Here is a 21,206-nt window from a genome sequence, read left to right as displayed (position 1 = left end):
GGCGTGTATAGCAATTCACATGCTGTACGTGGCTGGCCCAATTCTGACATTGGAGAGAAGGTTTTGGGTCAGCTACATAGTGTGTGAGCCGCTGCCTGCATCCCTGCACGGAGTGTTGCTGGGGGAGGACGGAGCCAGTCTGGCTCCAACGAAGTAACAGGGTCGGCTTCGGGAGTGGTGCAGTGGGCTAGCAGTCAGGCAGGGATCCCTGGCAGTGGCTTCAGTACTGGTACTTTTCTTCAGTATAAACCCACGCTTTTTTGAATTCAGTCCCTGTTTTCTTCTCCACAACTTCCCTCGGAAGGGCACTCCAAACATCAACCACATTTTCTGTTAAAATAATTTCCTAACATTCCGCAACCTCTATTTATGCCCTCTAGTTTTACCATTTTCCCTTCTCTGGAAAAGATTTGGTTCTATATTAATAGATTTTAAGTACTTAAACATATCATATCATCCCTATCCCTCCTCTCTTCTATAGTATACATATTCAGGTCTTCCAGTCTTTTCTTGTACATCCAAACCCCCTACCATTTTCATCATCTTCCTTTGGACCAATTCAAGCCTTCTTTTATCCTTAGCTAGATACAGCCTCCAAAACTGAACACAATACTCCAAGAGGGGCCTCACCAACAACTTCTATAGAGACATCAACAACTCCTTTCTTCTGTTGGTTATGCATCTCTCTATACAGCCTAACATCCTTCTGGCTGCAGCCACCACCTTGTCACACTGTTTTGTCACCTTCATATCCTCAAACACTTATCACCCCAAGGTTTCTTTCCCCATCTGTGCATATCAAGCCTCTTACCTCCCAGCACATACGGCTCCCTCAGATTTCTACTCCCCAAATGTATCACTCTGTACTTCTTTGCACTGAAATTTAGTTCATTCCTATGTTCCCTCAAGCGAGGGCGCTCTGTTTTGGCCTATAGTTTCTTGCTTAGAAAGCAAACAAAAGTGATGCACTCAACCTAGGCTAGGGATAGGCAACTCCGGTCCTCGAGGGTCAGAATCCAGTCGGGTTTTCAAGATTTCCCCAATGAATATGCATTGAAAGCAGTGCATGCAAATAGATCTCATGCATATTCATTGAGGAAATCCTGAAAACCCGACTGGATTCCAGTCCTCGAGGACCAGAGTTGCCCACCCCTGACCTAGGCATATGTGGTTGGACACCTCTCCCGACCCCGGTGCTTGTGTATCGGCATTTTTCAGTTGTGACCGATTTGAGTGTCTGCAATTAGCCTCATCAGCTGGGGCGTATATTGAGCTACCCGCCAGTATCAATTTTCGGTCGGTACCCGAGGTATGCTGGCTCGCACCTCGAAGCTTGCTAAGCTTCTAAGAGGCCTTTCCACTCCTGCAAAAATGGCAGCTCAGACACCCCCCTTCACGAGCGCTGCTTAGCCCGATGATCACATTACAGGCTGAGGCGATCGAGGAACTAAAGAAATACCTCACAGCCTCTCGATGACAAACTCACCAGACTTCAGTCTACCATTGATGGTATTAAGGATACTTTGGAGCGGCAGGCTACCCGGCTTCAACAGGTACTTTAGCACTGGAGGATGGTGCTCAGGCCCTGGAGGAGAAATATCGCAGGCTGGAAGACAGGGCTGAGGACCTGGAAAATCATAGCCGTCGCAATAATATTCGGCTAATTGGGCTGTCTGAATCCCTCACTGATGTGGACTTGAGAGCACTGGTCTCTACCTAACTACCCAAGGAGCTGGACATGGACACTGGTGGTGCTCCTTGCTGGTTGAAAGGGTGCACAGGCTAGGGGTGCATTGTGAAAGAGACCGATGGCCGCGACCAGTTATTGCCCGCATACTCAACTATGCCGACAAACACCAGCTGCTGACATGCTACAAAGCTAAGGGAACCATATCCTATGAAGGCCAGCGACTCCTGGTATTCCAGAATTATTCTGTTCGGGTTTCGAAGCAGCAACGTGCAATGGCGCCCTATTGTACCCAACTACATCAATGTCAGATCCAGTTTGCTTTGCAGTACCCTGCAAAGATTCGAGTACACCATGAAAACTGGGTGCTTTATTTTACTACCCCAGCGGAGATTCGCACCTTCTTGGAGGGTTTGCCTGTATGACTGTAGGGAGACCATCGCAGATGGGGCGACTGACCTAGGGTGGTGGCTATCCGGATGACCATGGACCTGACTCCTGATGTTCGGTGGCCATCGTTTGCCCAGTGGTGATCTTTCTTTTTGCATTCTAGTTTTCCCGCTCTTTCCGCTCATGGACAATTTTGGGCTTTAGAGGTTCCCTCCTTTTTATGGGTTTTGTTGTTTTGTTTTTTTTGTCACGCCAAGAAGGAGGCATCCATGTGCCAGAGCATGGCTTGAGCAGCCATAACCTGCCTTTGCACATGGTAGTGGCTGAGGACCCTTTGATTTTTGGAGAGGGGCTCTTCTCCCATTTTATATTTATTTTTGGTAAGAGCGGTGGGATTCTGTGCAGGATGTGGCTGTTGGGGGTTGTTTACTCTTGCTTTCCTTGTTTGCTCCATGGCATATATGGACATGAGAAGCGAGTCTTTTGATGTTCATGCGACTGAGCTATCCTGTACTCTGCTATTGTAAGGTTGCCCTAATGTTTCTTATCTCTCCTTCTTTTTTTCTGGCCTTTTGCACTCTGCCCTGCGTTTTGTCCTTCCCATGCTCATTGTTTGGGGTTTTAGGTATGTTTTATTGCAATAGGGAGATGAGGTGGACCCCAGGTTTTTCACTGTGTGAGTCAGGGACCATAGCCTGGGTTGAGGGGGAGAGGGAGGAGCGTAGAGGTAGCAGGAGCGTAGAGGTAGCAGGGACGGGGGCTGCTAGGCTGGCATTTCTGCTTGGGCACTACAGATACTTTCTGGGGGAAGCACTGGGCCATTCTTCTTATTTTTCTTTTTCTCTGGGGTGGGTTTTTCTTTGTTGAGCACAGGATAGTTAGGGTTTTGGTCTGTGTGCTGGTTTGTGCTTGGGTGGTTTCCATCTGGTTTCTCTTTTTTCTTACGGGAGAGTGAGTGACGTCGGCTGGTTTGAGTGCATGCAGTTTACACTGGGATGGGGGACATGGAAGTCTGAGGGTGGGCTTCCGGGGAGGAGGGAGAGGGTGTGTGGGGGTTGGGGTATGTGTGTGGTATGGATGTGGTTGAGTGTTGGGTGGTATGTAGGGGGTCCATGGGGTGGAGGGGGTGGGCTTCATAGCAGAAGGGAGACTGTAGGAGACCTGTTGGTCTTTCAGTCAATCTTTCCTGGAGTGGGACCTAGCTGGGAGTCTGCTCTCCAGACTGTTTCGATCTGATCACCCTTTGGGTGCTGTGGTGACTTTTTTTGCTTAGTAGCTATGGTTAATTTGACTGTGGCCACCTTTAATGTAGCTGGTGTTCACTCACCAATAAAACGTAAGAAAATTCTCACCTGGCTTAAGCAGCATCATGCAGCTCCTGATTGGTATTGTCAGACTTTACTACGGGAAGATGCGGTCGTAGTAGACCACGAATGAGTGAGACCGCGATTCGCAAACCGCTATTTCACGGGGGAACACTATATCTCCACAAATATTCTACTTGCTGATCTTAAACTTTACCAGAGTTCATTTGGTCATGTAAGATTCAGCATACAAAGTTTCATCAAAATCCATGATGGTGAGGTAGGAAGCTCTAGACCAGGGGTGCCCACACTTTTTGGGCTTGCGAGCTACTTTTAAAATGACCAAGTCAAAAAATGATCTACCAACAATAAAATAATTTTTTAAAACCCCACAAAGCACACTGAAAGGCAGAGAAAATGTTAATTATCATTCATATTCCGGGTTTTTTTCAAAGTGCACTGTCACCTCAGGAACAACTATACAAAAAAGACAAATATACCCCTTCCCTTTTTACTAAACCACATAGCAGTTTTAGCTCAGCGAGTTGCGCTGAATGCCCCACGTTGCTCTCGACGCACATAGGCTCCCTGCGCTAAAAACCGCTATTGCGGTTTAGTAAAAGGGAGCCATAGTGCAAAATATAGACAGCAGATATAGATTCTCAAAACGGACACATTTTGATCACTAAATTGAAAATAAAATCATTTTTCCTACTTTTGTTGTCTGGTGATTTCATGAGTCTCTGGTTGCACTTTCTTCTGACTTCTTCTCACTTCACTCTGGCTGCACTTCTTCTTCTGACATCTTCTGACTTAAGCCCACTCCTGCATCCAATATTTCTTCCCTTCTTTCAGCCTCCTATATGCTTTCTCTCCTCCAGACCTCATTCTCTCCCCCAACTTTTTCTTTCTTTCCATGCCCATTTTCTTTCTGTCTCCCTGATGCCTCTTTCTTTCTGTTTCCCTTCTTTCTTTGTCTCCCTGCCTTCCCCCTTTGTTTCTTTCTCCCTGCCCTCCCCCAAGCCACTAGGTTTGCCGCCGCCACCGGGGAACAGGCCTCCAAGCAACTGCCACCCCAAGCTCTCCCTGCAGAAGCCTTGTGCTGACCAGCGTTCCACTCCCCTTCAAATCTGATGTCGGAGAGGAAGTTCCGGGCCAGCCAGGCAGCAATTGGCTGGCCCAGAAATTCCTCTCCGATGTCAGAATTGACGTCAGGGAGAGGAATGCTGGTCAGCGCGAGGCTTCTGCAGGCCCAAATCTCTGGACGAGGAAAAGAAAAAGCCAGTCTATAAATCCTTCCATGAGAGCCGTTCCAGTTTCCTTTCAGCATGGCACTTACAATAATGCGTAGCGCCCCCCCCCCCCCCCATAACTTCCCATTATCAGGCTCAAGACATCAGAGCAGCAGTTCTTGCATTTTTGGGCAGAGCACCTCCTGCTCCCGACTGCCTTTCTCCAGTCTGGCGGCTCTGTTGATTCCCCCAGGGACAGTCGGCGCTCAGCTCTCCAGGATTGTGACTTCCCTAGACCTTCCTCCCGCCTTCTCCCAAAGGAAGTGACATCATCCCCCAGTCTATCAAAGATTGTCTACGGGAGAAAGCGAGAGAGGGAAGACGGGTTCTGGCAGTCGGGCAAGGAAGGGCGCAGCGAGAATGGGTGTGAAGTGATGACCGGTGGGGAACCTCAGGGAGAGGAAGGCTGATCGGCCGGTCGATCGGGACGGCAACACGAGTCTATCATGGAACCCGGGATGGGCTCCACGATCGACTCGCGTTGCCTTCCCGATCAACCGGTCGATCGCAATCGACGTATTGGGCACCCCTGCTCTAGACCATGTGTCATGGAATGACCCGTTAGCAAAATTCAAAAATGGCAATTTTAACACAGTGGACATGCAGAAACCTTTAAAACCGTGAAATTTAGACCCCTCCCCCTGGATTCACCTCATAGACTGACAGCCTAACTCATTGTGACCTGCGCTGGAAATGTGCTGCAGCATGCCTCAGTTCTCTTACAGTAGCTGGAATCAGAGAATCATTGTCTCATGTTGGGAATACATCTTTGATGCTGATCTTCAGGCTGCCAGTCAGACACGATTCCTGACCATACTTCCACTTCCACTTCCACTTCCACAAACGCACTAAGGGAAAGGTGGAGGCAAAGAAACGCAACCAACATCTTGCGAGACACCACTGAGCCTTCTAAGGGCACCTAACAGCCTGAGCTCGAACCCCTGCTAACTCCAAAGAAACAAATGCAGGCTGGCCAACAGGTACCACCAGGGATTAGCCTGTCAGCTGCAGACCAGAGTCTGCTTCTTCTCTACACAGGTAGAGCTGAAGAAAACGCTCCAAGCACAAAGAAAATCCCAAAAAAGGTTGAAAAACCACCAAAGAAAATAAGAAAAAAGGGGAGAGTAGAATAGAAACACTCTTTCAGGCATGCGTGCAGCAGGGAAAAACTACAGGTGGCAGTAGAGCTCCCAGTAAAGTAGAGGAGAAAGTCAGAGAAAAAAATCCAAAGTTGATTCCTTCTGCAGATGGCTTGCGGTCATTGGGAGATAGAATGACTCATCTATTGCACGGGAATAATTTTTTATCACAATGAATAATTAATGCATTAACAGCAGAGTTAACTGATTAGCTAGCAGCCCTAATCACAATTGGTTAAGTTTAAGGGAAAGTTACTTTTTCACATGGGTAACATGGGTGTCAGATCACTGTGTTCCTTAAATAAATGAAGTACCTTACATACTTGAATATAGGATGAGATTTTTGGGCCAAAAAAATGGCTCAAAAAGGGGGGGGGGTCTCGTCCTATATTTAGGTCATCCCCCAGTGACCACCCAAAACCCTCCCAGACTTCCTGCAGGCCTGCCTTAGGCCAGGACAGGAGGGATTCCTCCCATATCCTGCCCCAGCTAAACACTAACAATTACCACCCTCCCTCGTGTACCTTTTCCCTGGTGGTCCAGCGGTGTATCTCACACTAGACCCCTCCTGCCAACTGCAAAGCTAGTAGCCAGCAGCGCACCAGCGAGCTTTTCATGCTCCCGGCCGGCACTGCACTACTCCTTGATAGGCTGCCGCCAGTTCTCTGCAAACATTAATTCAGGAACCAACTCACTCTGCTAATCACACTTTAGATATGATTCTCACTCCCAAATCCCAACATTTCAATCACTCCGTCCCATTCATCTCACCAGTGCCCTGATCACTACTTCATATCGCTCAACCTCTATTTTCATAAATTTATACCATCTCAAACTACTTCAGAATTTAAAAAGATCTCTTTTTGGGATTACTCTAAACTAGAAACTACTGATATTCTGGCTTTTTTTAATCCATCCATCACAATTCCCAATTTCAAATCACCTGAAGAACAATTACTAACTTGGAATTTTTCTTTACAATCTCTTTTAGATAATATAGCACCAATAATCTCCAAAACTCTCTCCCTCCGCAAACTTTCTAACCCCTGGTACACAGAAGAGCTCTCCGTCATGAAAAAACGTTCATTAGAAAGAAAATGGCGTCTTACTAAATCCTATACAAACCTACAACATTACAGAGAAAAGGCCTCCGTTTATAAAAATAAAATTAACCAGGCTAAAAACAACTACTATTCCAACAAAATTTATAAAGCAAAAAATCCTTCCATTTTATATACCATTCTAAAATCCATTACCCCAGAGACCAAAAGAAGCAACACTAATCAAAAGTCCACCCTAAAAGCCCAGGAATTAGCTGATTACTTCTGCCAAAAAATCAATACCATTCAAAATACTTTCTATTCTAACACACTAAGTAATCCCATGATCAATTGCAAAATTGAATCTATACCTACAGCCAAACGTACTAACTTCAAGATCCCTTCCCTCAAAGACATAGAATCCCTTCTTCAAAAAATCAATATAAAAGGTTCATGCTCTGAAATTATTCCCCCGTTCTATCTACAAAAATTCTTCCCTTGCTTTGGTCCTTTCATTCATTCGCTTATCCTAAAAAGTTTACTTACTGCATCCGTTCCTCCTCTCTGGAAAATCGCCATTATCACCTCAATATTAAAAAACCACAAAATCAGTACAGATGAAGTGACAAATTATCGTCCAATTGCAACATACCTTTCCTTGCCAAATTAACTGAAAAATTGGGATTCGATCAAGTTTCAGATTTTGTTGAATCCACAAATGCACTGCACCCAAATCAAACTGGCTTTTGAAAATTCCACAATACAGAATACTCAATGATAGGGCTAATAACCAATATTCACTATTATTTAGATCATCATAAATCAGTAGTTCTTTTCTCATTAGACCTATCTGCGTCCTTCGACACAATAGATCACGATTTATTACTTAAAACGATTAGAATCTTTAGGCATCAACGACCAAGTACTAAACTGGTTCACTTCATTTCTTTCTAACCATTCTTCAATTGTCAGGTACAACAACGAAAATTCCAAAGCCTATTCCTCAACCTACGGGATTCCCCAAGGTTCTATTTTGTCACCCCTTCTATTCAATATTTTCCTTTCCCAACTACTGAGCATCTGCCAACCAATAAGCTTTACTTCATTTACTTACGCGGACGATATTCAGCTTCTCCATCCTTTTGGCCCGGAAAACAATGAAGATATCACGGCAATTAATAAAAACTTGAAATTATACAAAATTGGCTCAACTCCAATAAACTAGCATATACAGAAAACTAAATCTATGCTTTTCACCTGGAAAAAGGACATAACCCTGAGGACCCCTTTTGTCCTTAATAACATCCCCTTAGAGTCAGTGTCTACTTTAAAAATCTTAGGAGTTATTGTTGACGATAAATTACTGTTTCACGACCACATTAGTCGCATAGTCAAAACATGCTTTTACAAATTACGCTTGATACGATCAATTTCTAAATTTCTTGAGCCTAAATCCATCAACATATTAATTCATTCCCTGGTTATAGCCATAATGGATTATTGTAATTCTCTCTTACTTAATATCTCACAAAAGGAAAAAAGAAGACTTCAAATTATTCAAAATACAGCTGTTAAACTTATCCATAATGCCAAGAAATATGACCACGTCATGCCCTTAACAATTGACTCCCATTGGCTTCCAATTAGCCACCGCATCACCTTCAAGGTACTATTTTTAGTATATAAAATGTTAATCTTTAATGAACCCCAATTCATAACCAGAATGCTCATCCCTCATAATACCTCTCGACCGCTTGGGTCGACCTCTCAAAATCTCTTAACTATCCCTTCCCTGAAAATTGTAGGCACCAGAAGACACAATATGTTTTTGGTAATGGCTCCTCAACTGTGGAACTCATTACCTCAATATATTAGAGAAGAAAAGGACCTTACTTCCTTTAAAAAATCCTTAAAAACCTATCTTTTTAAAGACGCTTTTAACATTTAAATTTTAGACATATGACAAAATGCTTTAGGTTTTTAACTCTTTACCCTCCTTTTCGTCTTTCCCTTTTTTGTTTATTCCCTCTAAGAAAGAATTGTAACTTTTCCCTCCTTTCCTCCCTGACTCATGTTTGTTTAATACTTGTAAGAATGATGTTATTTTGTTGGTTTTTGTAACCAGGTTTCTTTTTAGAAAGTTGTACATTGCTTAGCAAATTGAATAAGCGATTCATCAAATATCAATAAAAACTTGAAACTTCTCGCGGCAGTCTATCAAGGAGTGGTGCAGGGCCGGCTAGGAGCACGAAAAGCTCGCTCCTGAGTGCCGGCCCAGGTGCGCCACTGGCTACTAGCTTTGAAATCGGCAGGAGGGATTCAGTACAGGATACACCGCTGGACCACCAGGGAAAAGGTACGCAAGGGAGGGAGGGTGGTAACTGTTAGTGGCGGCCGTGGCAGGAAACGGGAGGGATCCCTCCTGTCCCAGCCTACCACTAGGTGATTTCAGTTGAGGGGAAGGGTTAATCTGCTGACTGGGTTGGAGGGCAAAGTGGAGAACAGGACAATCAAGCCATTGTGACATCACTGATGAGGTTGGCTCTTTTTAGTGGGAAGAGGGTACAGGGAAGGAAGGTGGGACAGGGTATAGAGCCTGGCAGGGAGAGGGGACAGTGTTCAGAGCCTGGCAGGGAAGGGGGCTTGGTTCAGAGCGTGGTAGGGAAGGGGGCTGGGTGCAGAACTTAGCAGGGAGGGGGGCTGAGTGCAGAACCTGGCAGGGAGGGGGGATGAGTGCAGAACCTGGCAGGGGAGGGGGAACTGGGTGCAGATCCTGGCAGGGCATGGCACTTGAATATTAAGCCACCGTCTTATACTCGAGTCAACCATTTTTCCTCCTTCATGGGAGGAAAAATGGGGATCTCGACATATTCAGATTGACTTATATTCGAGTATTTATGGTAATACATTTAAAGTCTTGCATATTTACTCAAGTTCCATTTATCTAAATATTACGTTTTGTTTAAAGATCAAAAATCATTTAGTGAGACAAATATGGAATAAAAAGAGAAATCATGAGAAGGAAAAACTTAACATTTCTGTAAATCAGTAGTTTTCAGCCTTTCTTCTGTTGCGACACCTTACAACGTTCATATGCATAATACACTGAACAGCAAAATTTACAGCTGAAGACAAAAAAGTCTTACATTTCATTTCATTATGCTAATGATACAAGAGAAATACGAACAAAAGAGTGATGACTGCAAGAGGAGAGAAAGGGGGCAAGTTAGAGGCCTGTAAATTTTCCAGTTGGGACCAATGAAATCTACATAACTACCCTGTTTCCCCAAAAATAAGACCTACCCTGAAAATAAGCCCTAGCATCATATTCAGGATAGGTCTTAATATAACCCTACCCCAAAAATAAGCCCTAGTCTCGGGATTCGCCGGCAACTCTTCAACCCAGCCCCCCTCCCTTCCCGTGCAGCCAAACCTCTGCTGACCCTCCATCCTTCCCTCCCCACCAACCACAAGCGAGCCCTACCTTCAACCGAAGTAGCATTGGGCTGGCAGCACTGTAAACAGGCTGCTTGGCCTTGTCCATCAGGGATTTTACTCTGCCGTGTTACTGATGACATCATCAGTAATGCGAAAGAGTGAAATCCCCGACGGACAAGGCCAAGCAGCCTGTTTAGAATGTTGCCAGCCCAATGCTGCAAGGTAGGGCTCGCTCGCGGATGGCAGGGAGGGAAGGATGGAGTGTCAGCAGGGGCTCGGCTGTGCGGTGGGGACGGGGGTGGTAGTGCTCAAGGGTTCTTCTGCACAAGAGATAGGAGGGAGGGAGGGAAGGATGGACAGAAACTGGGCAAGGGTTATGCTGCACAAGGGATGGGAGGGAAGGATAGAAGCTGGGCAAACTTCTGCTGCACAAGGGGATGGGAGGGAGGGGAGGAAAGATGCTGCACATGTGGGGGAGAAAAAGAAGAGAGGAAGAATTGGGGTGAAGGAGAGGGAGGGAGAGATGATCAAGTGCATACCCCGAAAATAAGACCTAGTGCCTTTTTTGGGCCCCAAATGAATATGGAAACACGGTAGTCCTGTCAAGTAACTGATTTCCTGGTTCTCAACTTTTCCCAACCTGCCACACAGATGTTGTTAAAGCACAAATGTGTTGCCTGTCACTGGTTGAAAACCACTGCTATAGATGTTAATGTTCCATTTTGTAAAGCATGAATTGGTCACTGTTAGAAACAGGATACTGGACTAGATGGGCCATTGGTTTGACCCAGTATGGCTGCTCTTATGACACTGGGCCATCTACCAACTGTGGCTAAGATAAGAATGAAACTAAAAATTCAAGCTTTTTTTTTTGGGGGGGGGAGGGGGGCGGGGAGAAAAACAGTTATAACCTCATGAGACTAGTTTCTTTATATAAAACCACACAAAAAAATTCTTACCATCTCTAGAATGAGTAAAGAGATTTGACTAAAGCACTGGCATGGTAATAAATAAAATCTTGCAGATGGAAATGTCTTTAGCCTGGAAATTTCCCCTTTAGCCTCTGAATCATAGGTGCTAAAGCCTGCCACCAGGTGCCACTCTTAATGTCAACCATAACACTTCCCCTCAGGCTTTGAATACTGTCTTATATATCCTTAACTTGGATCAGCCTATGCTGCCAAAAGCCCAATCTGTGAATTGCACTAGGGACACCCCTCATGGCCTCATATAAGTGCTATTAAGTCAGTAGCTACCCCTCATCTGTAGGATTTTCATTGGAAACTGTAACCTGGACTTGATAAACTTACAATTGTTGGAGTGGCCTAGCGGTTAAAACAGCTGCCTCAGCATCTTGAGGTTATGAGTTTTGATTCCCACTGCAGCTCCTTCTGACTCTGGGCAAGTTACTTAACAATTTCATTGACCCAGGTACAAAATAAGTACCTGACTAAAATATGTAAACCACACACAAAAAAGCAGAATACAAGTCCCATCCCCCTTTACATGTCCTATATTAATTTCTAACCTTTTCCCACCCACCAACATTATTTCCTTGATCTTTTCACATTTTAAATACTTGAGCTATGCTGTTTATTTTTGTTAATAAGTTGTAAAAATCTCATTTCAGCTGGGTTCACAAGATGCTAGCTATGGGCAGAACTAGGGGTAAAGGCATTACTCATCACCTTCACCTTATGGGCATCAAACATATTTTGAAGGAGTAGCCTAATGGTTAGAGCTACAGCCTCAGCTCTCCCTCCCCCCCCCCCCCCCGGCCAAGGTTATGGGTTCAAACCCCATGCTGCTCCTTGTGATCCTGGGCAAGTCACTTAATCCTCCATTGCCTCGGGTATGTTAGAAAGATTGTAAGCCCACCGGGACAGATAGGGAAAATGCTCGAGTACCCGATTGTAAACTGCCTAGATAACCTTGACAGGCAATATATAAGGCAATATATAAATACTGTATCTAAAAAAAAAAAACAAACCCTGAAGTGATAGAGCAGTATTTCCAAAGCAACAGCTGAGACTGAAATTATCTCCAACATACCCTGGCATACAAATGAGATTAATTTCTATCCCATCTGCAAAATTAAACAATTTTGAAGACATTATCCAGGGGGACTGCTAACACAGCAGCTGAGTGTTATTAAAGAGCCACACAAAAACACTACATTGAAGGGCCACAGGCGTGCAAGAGAAATAAGCTGTAGATAAAATATTTGTGTTAAACAGTATGCTAAAGCATTTAAGTTAGGTCCCTATTTATACAGTATAAAAGTTTTTTCTTTATGCTCTCATTATCTTCTCTTCAGGTCACCAGCCTAATTGCCCCATTCAAGGCAAGTCTTCTCTTTGAATCAAGGAGATATTTTCACTAAATGAACCTGCTACCCAGCAGCCACCTCATTTTTTTAAAGTTCTCTTTCTGTAGCCAAGTTATGACACCACCGACACACTATGGATTGGGGGGAGGGACAAAAGATTCAACTTTGTATACATGTAAACAAGAGAGGCAAGGGGTTTGAACACAGCTGATGTCAGGGGAGAAGCGTTCGGCGCTCCTCGACTTTCCAGTCGCAGAAATACTAAGTGATAACGGTTGAGCAGCGGGAATCAAGGCCAGACACGTCACAGAGCGCGTGCGACACCACCCTACACCCCCTCTCCCCCCCGTGTCACAGGGCGACACTTAACCCCCACCCAACTTCCTCGACTCTTACTTGTAGTTTGGTGCCGTTGGCCGCCATACCCGGGTGCGCTCTTTCTTTCTTTCTTCCAGGGCCTTGGGTGGTGGCAGCCGACCTCGGGGGTTGGAGCCAGACCTTTCTTCAGTTAGTGGTCGATCGGTAGGCGGAATGTTGGTGGTTTTTTTGGCTCTCACGGTACGTAATACACTCTACTTCCTCATCCGAGAAGCAAACCGGGCCCTATTTCCGGATCCGTCACGCGCCGTGGCCCCGCCCCAAACCTAAACGCCTTGCTGAAACTCTGACGTCATGCAAAAACCTCACCTCCCGGAAACGAAAGAAATTAAAAAAACACAACCTCTTCCTTCCGGTGTGAGTAGTTAGGATCGAGGCCTTTTGGGGAGGATGAATGGTGGTTAGGCTAAGTTGCGGGCGTGCTCACCTGTGCAGTGTTGTATTATCACGTGTGATTCAGTAAAAGATTTCTCTTGAGATCTAAAAAGGGTGGGAGGCGTTTAGGAACGGCAAGAAGAACCGACATGTTAGGAAAGACGAAGCGATGGCCTAGCGCAGGGGTAGGGAGCTCCGGTCCTCGAGAGCTGTATTCCAGTCGGGTTTCCAGGATTTCCCCAATGAATATGCATTGAAAGCAGTGTATGCACATAGATCTCAGGCATATTCATTGGGGAAATCCTGAAAACCCGACTGGAGTTCCCTACCCCAGGCAGCAAAGAGGAGCTGCAGAGGCTCTTGAGAAAATTAAATAGTCATGGGATAGGAGGCAATGTTCAATTGTGGATTAAGAATGGCCATTTTTCTCAGTGGAGGAGAGTAAATAGTGGTGTACCACCAGGGATCTGTGCTGGGACCGGTGCTATTTAACTTATTTATAAGTGATCTAGAAATTGGATCTAGGAGCCAGATGATTAAATTTGCAGATGAGACTTAAACTGTTCAAAGTTGTTAAAACACATAGGGACCTGCAGGAAAATCTTAGGAAATTGGAAGACTGGGTGTCCAAATGGCAGATGAAATTTAATGTGGACAAATGCAAAATGATGCACATTGGGAAAAATAATCCAAATCATAGTTATCGGATGCTAGAGACAAAAAAAGGATCTGGGTGTCATCGTAGACAATACGATGAAGCCCTCTTCCCAATGTGTGGCAGTGGCCAAGAAAGCAAACAAGGTACTAAGAATTATTAGAAAAGGGATGGTAAACAAGACTAAGAATGTTATAATGCCTTAGTATTGCTCAATGGTGCAACTTCACCTTGAATATTGCCTTTAGTTCTGGTCTTATATAAAAAAAGATATAGCGGCACCAGAAAAGGTTCAAAGAGCGACCAAGATGATATAAGGGTTGGAACGCCTCTCGTATGAGAAAAGACTTTATAAAGAGGTTAGAGCTCTTCAGCTTGGACAAGAGACAACTGAGGGGGAGATATGATTGAAGTCTATAACATCTAAGTGGTGTAGAATGGGTACAAGTGGATCAATTTTTTTTACTGCATCAAGATTTACAAAGACTAGGGAACACTCGATGAAGTTACAGAGTAATACTTTTAAAACCAATAGGCGGAAATATTTTTTCACTAAGAGAATAGTTAATCTCTGGAACGCATTGTCAGAGGATGTGGTTTAAAAAAGGTTTGGACATGTCCCTGGAGGAAAGGTCCATAGTCTGCTGTTGAGACAGACATGGGACGGTAGCATGGATTGCTGCTACTATTTGGGTTTTTGCCAGGTATTTGTGACTTGGATTGGCCTCCATGAAGACGAGATACTGAGCTAGATGGACCGTTGGTCTGACCCAGTAAGGCTATTCTTATGTTCTTAAGCAGTAAATTCTGAAAGTGCCAAAAACTGTCAATGCATACTTTTGCCTGTGGGAATGGCGGGCAGTTTGAAAATAACCCATTTATTTGGGTAAATGACTTACGGACATTGGCATCATTGTGTGTATGTGTTTCAAATATTTAGAAGCATGGAGGTTAATATTCAGCCAGTGGCAGACATTAGTTTTAAAAACATAGCTGCTTTCGAAAATATGTCTGGATACCAATATAAAATATCCAGGTATGTATAGTTTCCAGCAGTTAACCAGATAAGTGCTGATAGTCCGCTGTTAACTGGTTAAATCTGGCAAAGATAAGACTGATCTTTATGCTGTCCTATTTAGCTGGTTAACTTTTCCGATTAAGTATTAAATGTCGGTACTTAACCAGTTAAGTTACAACTGCCCCATACTGTCCACACAATACTTTTGACTTTAACCCTTTCAGGACCATAAGGATCGTAGGCCAATTTATGTGGTTTTGACGACATTTTTATGGTAAAAAGGGCTTGCAGATGCCAAAAAATTGATTTTTTTTGTGAAATATCATTATTTTTATTTAAAAAAATTACACTTCTGGCTTATGGACAGTGTGGCAAGTGAATCTTCTCGTCAATCTAGCAACGACGCTAATGAATGAATGTCGGAACCAGTTTGTTTACATAAAGGCAGTATCATATGGAATCCGTACATATCAAATTTAGAACTGTAGACTATCCCAATCAAAATTTATAGGATTTTAAAGTTATGGGACAAATATGTCCCTTGGTCCTGAAAGGGTTAACAGTTACACTTCTTCCTCTGAATCTGCGGTTTTAGCATCCACGGGTTCGGTTATTCGCAATTTATTTAATTTTATCCATTTTCATTTTTTGGGCTATTTTTAAGCCCTCTTAGACCTCCCCCCTTAAGCCTTAACTGGTGGTCTAGCAGGTTTTTGGGGCAGGAGTGATCTTCCTACACTTCTGCCCTGTGCAGATCACTCATAGGAAATGGCTGCTGTGAGCTCCAGTAGTCTCGAGACTACGACGGGAGCTCACGGCAGCCATTTCTTATGAGTGATCTGCACGGGGCAGGAGCGTAGGAAGATCACTCCTGCCCCAAAAACCCGCTAGACCACCAGGTAAGGCTTAAGGGATGTCGGAGGAAGCGGGGGCTGGGTCAGAATATTATTTGCGGGCCAGCTCTGCCCCTAACCCCTGTGGATACGGAGGGAGAATTGTATAGAGAATATTCAGCAGCAGTATTCCTGGTAAGTGTGGGTAATATTCCCCTGGGTCCCAGTCTGCATGAGTAAGCTAGAGAAGAGCCTCTCTTAACCAGTTAACTCACTTTGAATATCAACTAGAGAATGACATTGCGGCGGGTAACCCGTCGAAACGGTGAGGGTGGAAAAAGTGCTCACTGCGGGTACGGGGACAAGGCCATCCATCGCCCCGTGGAGCGGTGAATGGCCTTGTCCCCGAAGTTAAGGGAGGGAACTTGCGCTGTCGCCTCCCTCCTTACTAGACAAATCTATTTTCTGTATCTCCTTCCCCCTGACCTTCGCGGCACGTTTTAAGTTTAGAGAGCAACTTGCTCAAGCCGCTGGAGTCTGCCTGTAGTTGCATGCATCTGTGAGCGGAAGCTTCTCCTCTGACGCAACCAGAAGTTGCGTCAGAGATGACGCAGTTTTGTCAGAGGAGAAGCTCCTACCTACAGACACATGCGACTGCAGGCAGATTCCGGCAGCTTGAGCAAGTTGCTCTCTAAACTTAAAACGTGCCACAAAAGTTAGGGGTAGGGAGGGAGGGAGATGCTCGGACTGCGCGAGAGGTGCTGAAGGGCGGTGAGGTGGCGAGAGGGAAGGATAGTGGTGGAAAGGAGAGGAACAGACGCTGAAAGGAAATGGGGAACAGAGAGTAGGGAGAAAACGCTGAAGGGAAATGGGGAAGACAGAGTGGGGAGAAGACAGAGATGCCAGACTATGGAGGGAAGAAGATGGGTGGATGGAAGGAATTGAATGAGAAGATGAGGAAAGCAGAAACCAGACAACAGGTAGAAAAAAAAATTATATTTCTTTTCTTTTTTTTGCTTTAGGATAAAGTAGTATATTAGTTGTGTTGATAAAAATTTATAAACAAAGCTCTGCCAGCTGAACATCTCTTTCTCTAGTTCAGCAGCCAGAACTTTGATTTATAAGGAAGGAATAAGCTAAATATTGCAGTACTGAGGCTTGTATGGATGCTGCGGTGATAGTAGTCACAGGGACAGGGCGGGGTCAGTGGTTATGGGGATGGGGACGGGGACGGGGCAGGGATGGTGGTTACGGGAACAAATTTTTTCCCCATGTCATTCTCTAATATCAACTCCATGATGTCTGGTGGGGGTGGGGAGGAAGACAAATTAATGCCCTGAAAGTTAGTGGGCGTGGCATAGGGCTGTATTCTATATTGACCTGGAGGCTATGGCCTCTGAAAGTTAATTGAAAAATGGATTAGTCCAATAAAATGGTATAGTCTTATTTTCAATTTTTGTTTTATTTCTATTTGTTAATTTGTAAAGTGGTGATTGTCAGTTTCTTCAAATTTACATCTGCTATGTTTATATTTTGCAGAGTATTAGGGGGTTATGTGTCGTTTCTGTGCTGTTTCACTGTATGCAGTTTGGCTTCTTGGCAATTCAGTTTAACCTTTATCTACATATTTCTATTTTTAGTTTGTGATTACTTATTCCATACTGGGTGAGGGTGTATCTGTATTCTGTGTGTATGAAAGACATGGTTTTCTGTTAGCGTTGACTAGCCTTGTTTGGAGAAATGCATCGGGCATGGTTCTTGGGAGCACCTTGAATAAACCTGATTTGAATCTCCTTATTTTCTGACGATCTTCTTTTGTTTCCTGTTGGATTATTTGGTTGACTGCTTGCCTTGTTGTTTTGTTATAAGTTAATATACATGGAGTAGAACGTACTAGAGGATATACAGATTTGGTTGTTTATACATAACATGACCATTTATTTTTTTCATCAAAATGGAACATCAATTAATTGTCAGTCCTGCCCCCAATCCCGCCCTAGCCCCAACCCCCAATTTCTTCTATTCATTTTTCATGTACACATAATATATTTTTAATTCATAATGGTAACCATAAAGCACACTATACGCAAAAAAAAATGTTAATTATCATTTATATTTTGGGATTTTTTTAAAGATGTCAAGGCAGATGACATAAAAATATGCAATGTCACCTCCGTGACTATAGAAAAATAGACAAATATAGTGCAAAATATAGACAGCAGATATAAATTCTCAGAACTGACACATTTTGATCACTAAATTGAAAATAAAATCATTTTTCCTACACTTTGCTGTCTGGTGATTTCATGAGTCTGGTTGCGTTTCCTTCTGACTGTGCATCCTTTCTTTCTGCACCCAGGCCCAATAATTGTCCCTTTCTATTCCCTCCCTCCTTCCATCCTATGTCCTTAGTGCCCCCAGTGCCTCCTTCCCATGTCCTTAGTGCCCCCAGTGCCTCCTTCCTATGCCCCCCACTGCCTTCCAGCCTTTGTCCCCCCCTCCCCTGAATCCAGCCTGCTTCCCTCCCTGCCATGCCAAAGCCAGTCTCTCTCCTTACCTTCCTCCAGCGCCGATTCATCCCCTCTCCCCGGTCCACCGCCGCTGCTGCTTGCTGCCCAGAAGCCTTCTTCCTGATGTCAATTCTGACATCGGAGAGGAAGTTCTGGGCCAGCCAATCGCTGCCTGGTTGGCCCAGAACTTTCTCTCTGACATCAGAATTGATGTCAGGAAGAAGGCTTCTGGGCGGCAAGCAGCAGCGGACCCCGGGGGGGGGATTTGAATCGGGCCTTGGAGGGAGGGAAGGAGGGAGGCTGGCTTTGGCGTAGCAGGGAGGGAGGGGAAGCGATTGTCTGTCCCATTACCCCATTGGTCCCATTGGCACAGCTTCAGGACACTGTCCCTGAAAATGGGACATTTAGGTGTCCCGAAGCTGTGTGCGGGGACAACGGGACAGGGGATCTAAAAACAGGATGGTCCCGTTCAAAACGTGACATATGGTCACCTTATTTATACATACATATGGGTTACAGTTGGTTGACAGAGTGAGGCAGTTGAGAGGCATTGTAACTTAGTTATAAATATAGACTTATATTTCGGATAGTATTACTGCTTTACAGTATATTTGAACACTTTTATATATGTATAAAAAGAGTTCAGAGTTAAAGTCCTAGGTAAGTAGGTGGGAAGGGAAGGAAGGGGGATTTGTTCAGAGATGTTTGGGGATTGGGTTCCAGCAACTTCTGGAAAATATGCAGTGAAGGAGACCCAGGCAATGCTTGGATCTCTGAATGGTGGATTCAAAGAAACAAATGAGTGACATGATCAGAGGAGCTCTTAAGCTCATGCTTTGGATGGGAGAATTGTCTTTGGGCAGATCTCCCCCAACAGATCATAATTCAGCCAAACCAGAGAACCTTTTTGTTAGGAGATTTTTCCTTTTAAAATGAGTCAGGATAAAGCAAAATGTCATATACAGGCTGGATGCCAACAGCTAAAACAAAGTAGCATCCCCCAGTAGAAACAACCCCCCCACCCTACTGAGTGATATACATTCTCAAAATAGTAGGCAAGCAACCCACAAGCAAGAGAAAGGACTATACATTCCCAATTCTAGGCGTCTCTATTTGTCATATGCACGCAAATTTGCAAAAAGAACCACAGGTATCAGTCCTTAAACCAGTCAGTTTAGACATAAGGTAGATATCATCCACTCTGAGAAGAAGATCCGACTGTGCAGGAAGAACAGGCTGTTTCCAAAACTGGGCCACACAAATTCTGGTCGCCATAGTGACCAAGGCCACAAAATGAGCTGGGTTACGATCCAACCCCTGAGCAGGTAAGAAAACATCCATGTGCAAAGGTACAGGAGTGTGCAATACATCAGACACCAACAGTTGAACCATCCCCCAGAAGAGTACCACCTTAGGGCAATCCCACCAAATGTGCCCCAATGTCCCCAACCCCCCACATCCTCTCCAACAGCAACCATCCCTGTGGGCATACAAACGGTACAACTTCTCAGGAGTGTAATACCACTGAAATAACATCTTGTACCCCTGTTCAACCAGTGGAGCAGCCAGCGAAACTCACAGCAATGCACTATAAAGGTGTTCCCACTGCTGCAAGTCCAAGGACACTCCCAAGAGGGCCTACCATTTATGTTCAAAAGATCTGGCTATACAAGAGAGCTTTATACAATCAAGAAATAAGTCCCTCAGCAGAACCCATACGGAACACCTCCCAGTCTGGAAGAACCCTCTTCCGTAAAAAATCCCGAAGCTGGGTATAGGCAAAAATATCCGCCGCTGGTAGATTGTAGACGTCCTACAAAAGGGATCAGCTGGCCCAGTACTCGGAGCCCACATCTCTCCCAGCGCCGAAATATCCCAGAGTCCCGAGCAGGCAAAAACCCCGGTGCATATCTAATAGGGGTAGTATAAAAATAGCGCTGTCGCGAAAACAAGGCCTGTCACACCCATCCCCAAAGCTGTAAGGTGCAAGCCATGCCATAGGAAGCCCTTTGCATAACATCTCGAATGACCTCCAAAGGAAGCCACAGCAAGGCCACAAGGGAATAAGTGGGGTATAGCTCCTGCTCTAAAGAGACAGCTTCGGGATGGAAAAGCCCAATGAAACAAAACTTGTAATTGGGCAGCATAATAATTTAAACAGTCAGGAACTCCCATGCCTCCATGGTGCCTATCCCAATACATACCCTCCCTCCTAACCCTGGGCGGTTTATGATTCCAGATGTAAGCGAAAGCCCAGCATTGGAGCCGAAGTAAAAATTGGGGACTGAGAGAGATAAACAGGAGAACAGATACAAAAAACGGGGCAGAACATTCATTCACAATGCTTTAATCCTACACATCCACAACAAACGTAAGCCCTCCCATCAGTCAAGATCAGAAAACACATCCCGAAATAAGGGGGGATAAATCAGTCGAAAAAGCTCATCCAGATCCCAAGAAACACGAACCCCAAGGTATCGGATCAACTTAGCAGCCCAACGAAATGGGAGGGCTCCTTTTAAGCTAGTGATAGAGTCAGCAGAAAGAGAAATATTAAGGATCTCAGATTTAGCGGCATTAATTTTGAACCCCGCTACCCGGCCACACTGCTCCAGTACCCGCAGCACTGCCCACAGAGACTCCAGCAGTTGAGAAAGCATAAACAGAATATTATCCCAGGACAAGCAGGCATGATATTCTCACATGTGGGTGACGTCATCTACGGAACCCCGATGCGGAAGCATTTTCAAGCAAACTTGATTGAAGATTTAAGTTTGCTCTGCTACTCCACGCATGCGTGCCTTCCTGCTCCACTAGG

At 44.7% G+C, this 21,206-nt stretch overlaps 1 protein-coding gene across 1 annotated transcript in view; it reads right to left on the bottom strand.

Moving 5' to 3' along the window:
* The window catches only part of VPS4B (vacuolar protein sorting 4 homolog B), a 132,423-nt gene extending 119,118 nt beyond the window's left edge, over positions 1-13,305 (bottom strand). Inside the window, exon 1 of the mRNA XM_033935302.1 lies at positions 13,016-13,305. Within this exon, the coding sequence (XP_033791193.1) occupies positions 13,016-13,042 (27 nt within the window). The 5' untranslated portion in view covers positions 13,043-13,305. The remainder of the gene's footprint in view (positions 1-13,015) is intronic.
* Between the last annotated feature and the right edge of the window lie 7,901 nt (positions 13,306-21,206).

This window comes from Geotrypetes seraphini, chromosome 2, assembly GCF_902459505.1.
Source record: "Geotrypetes seraphini chromosome 2, aGeoSer1.1, whole genome shotgun sequence".
Lineage (NCBI taxonomy): Eukaryota > Metazoa > Chordata > Amphibia > Gymnophiona > Dermophiidae > Geotrypetes > Geotrypetes seraphini.
This window is presented reverse-complemented; position numbering and strand designations above follow the sequence as displayed.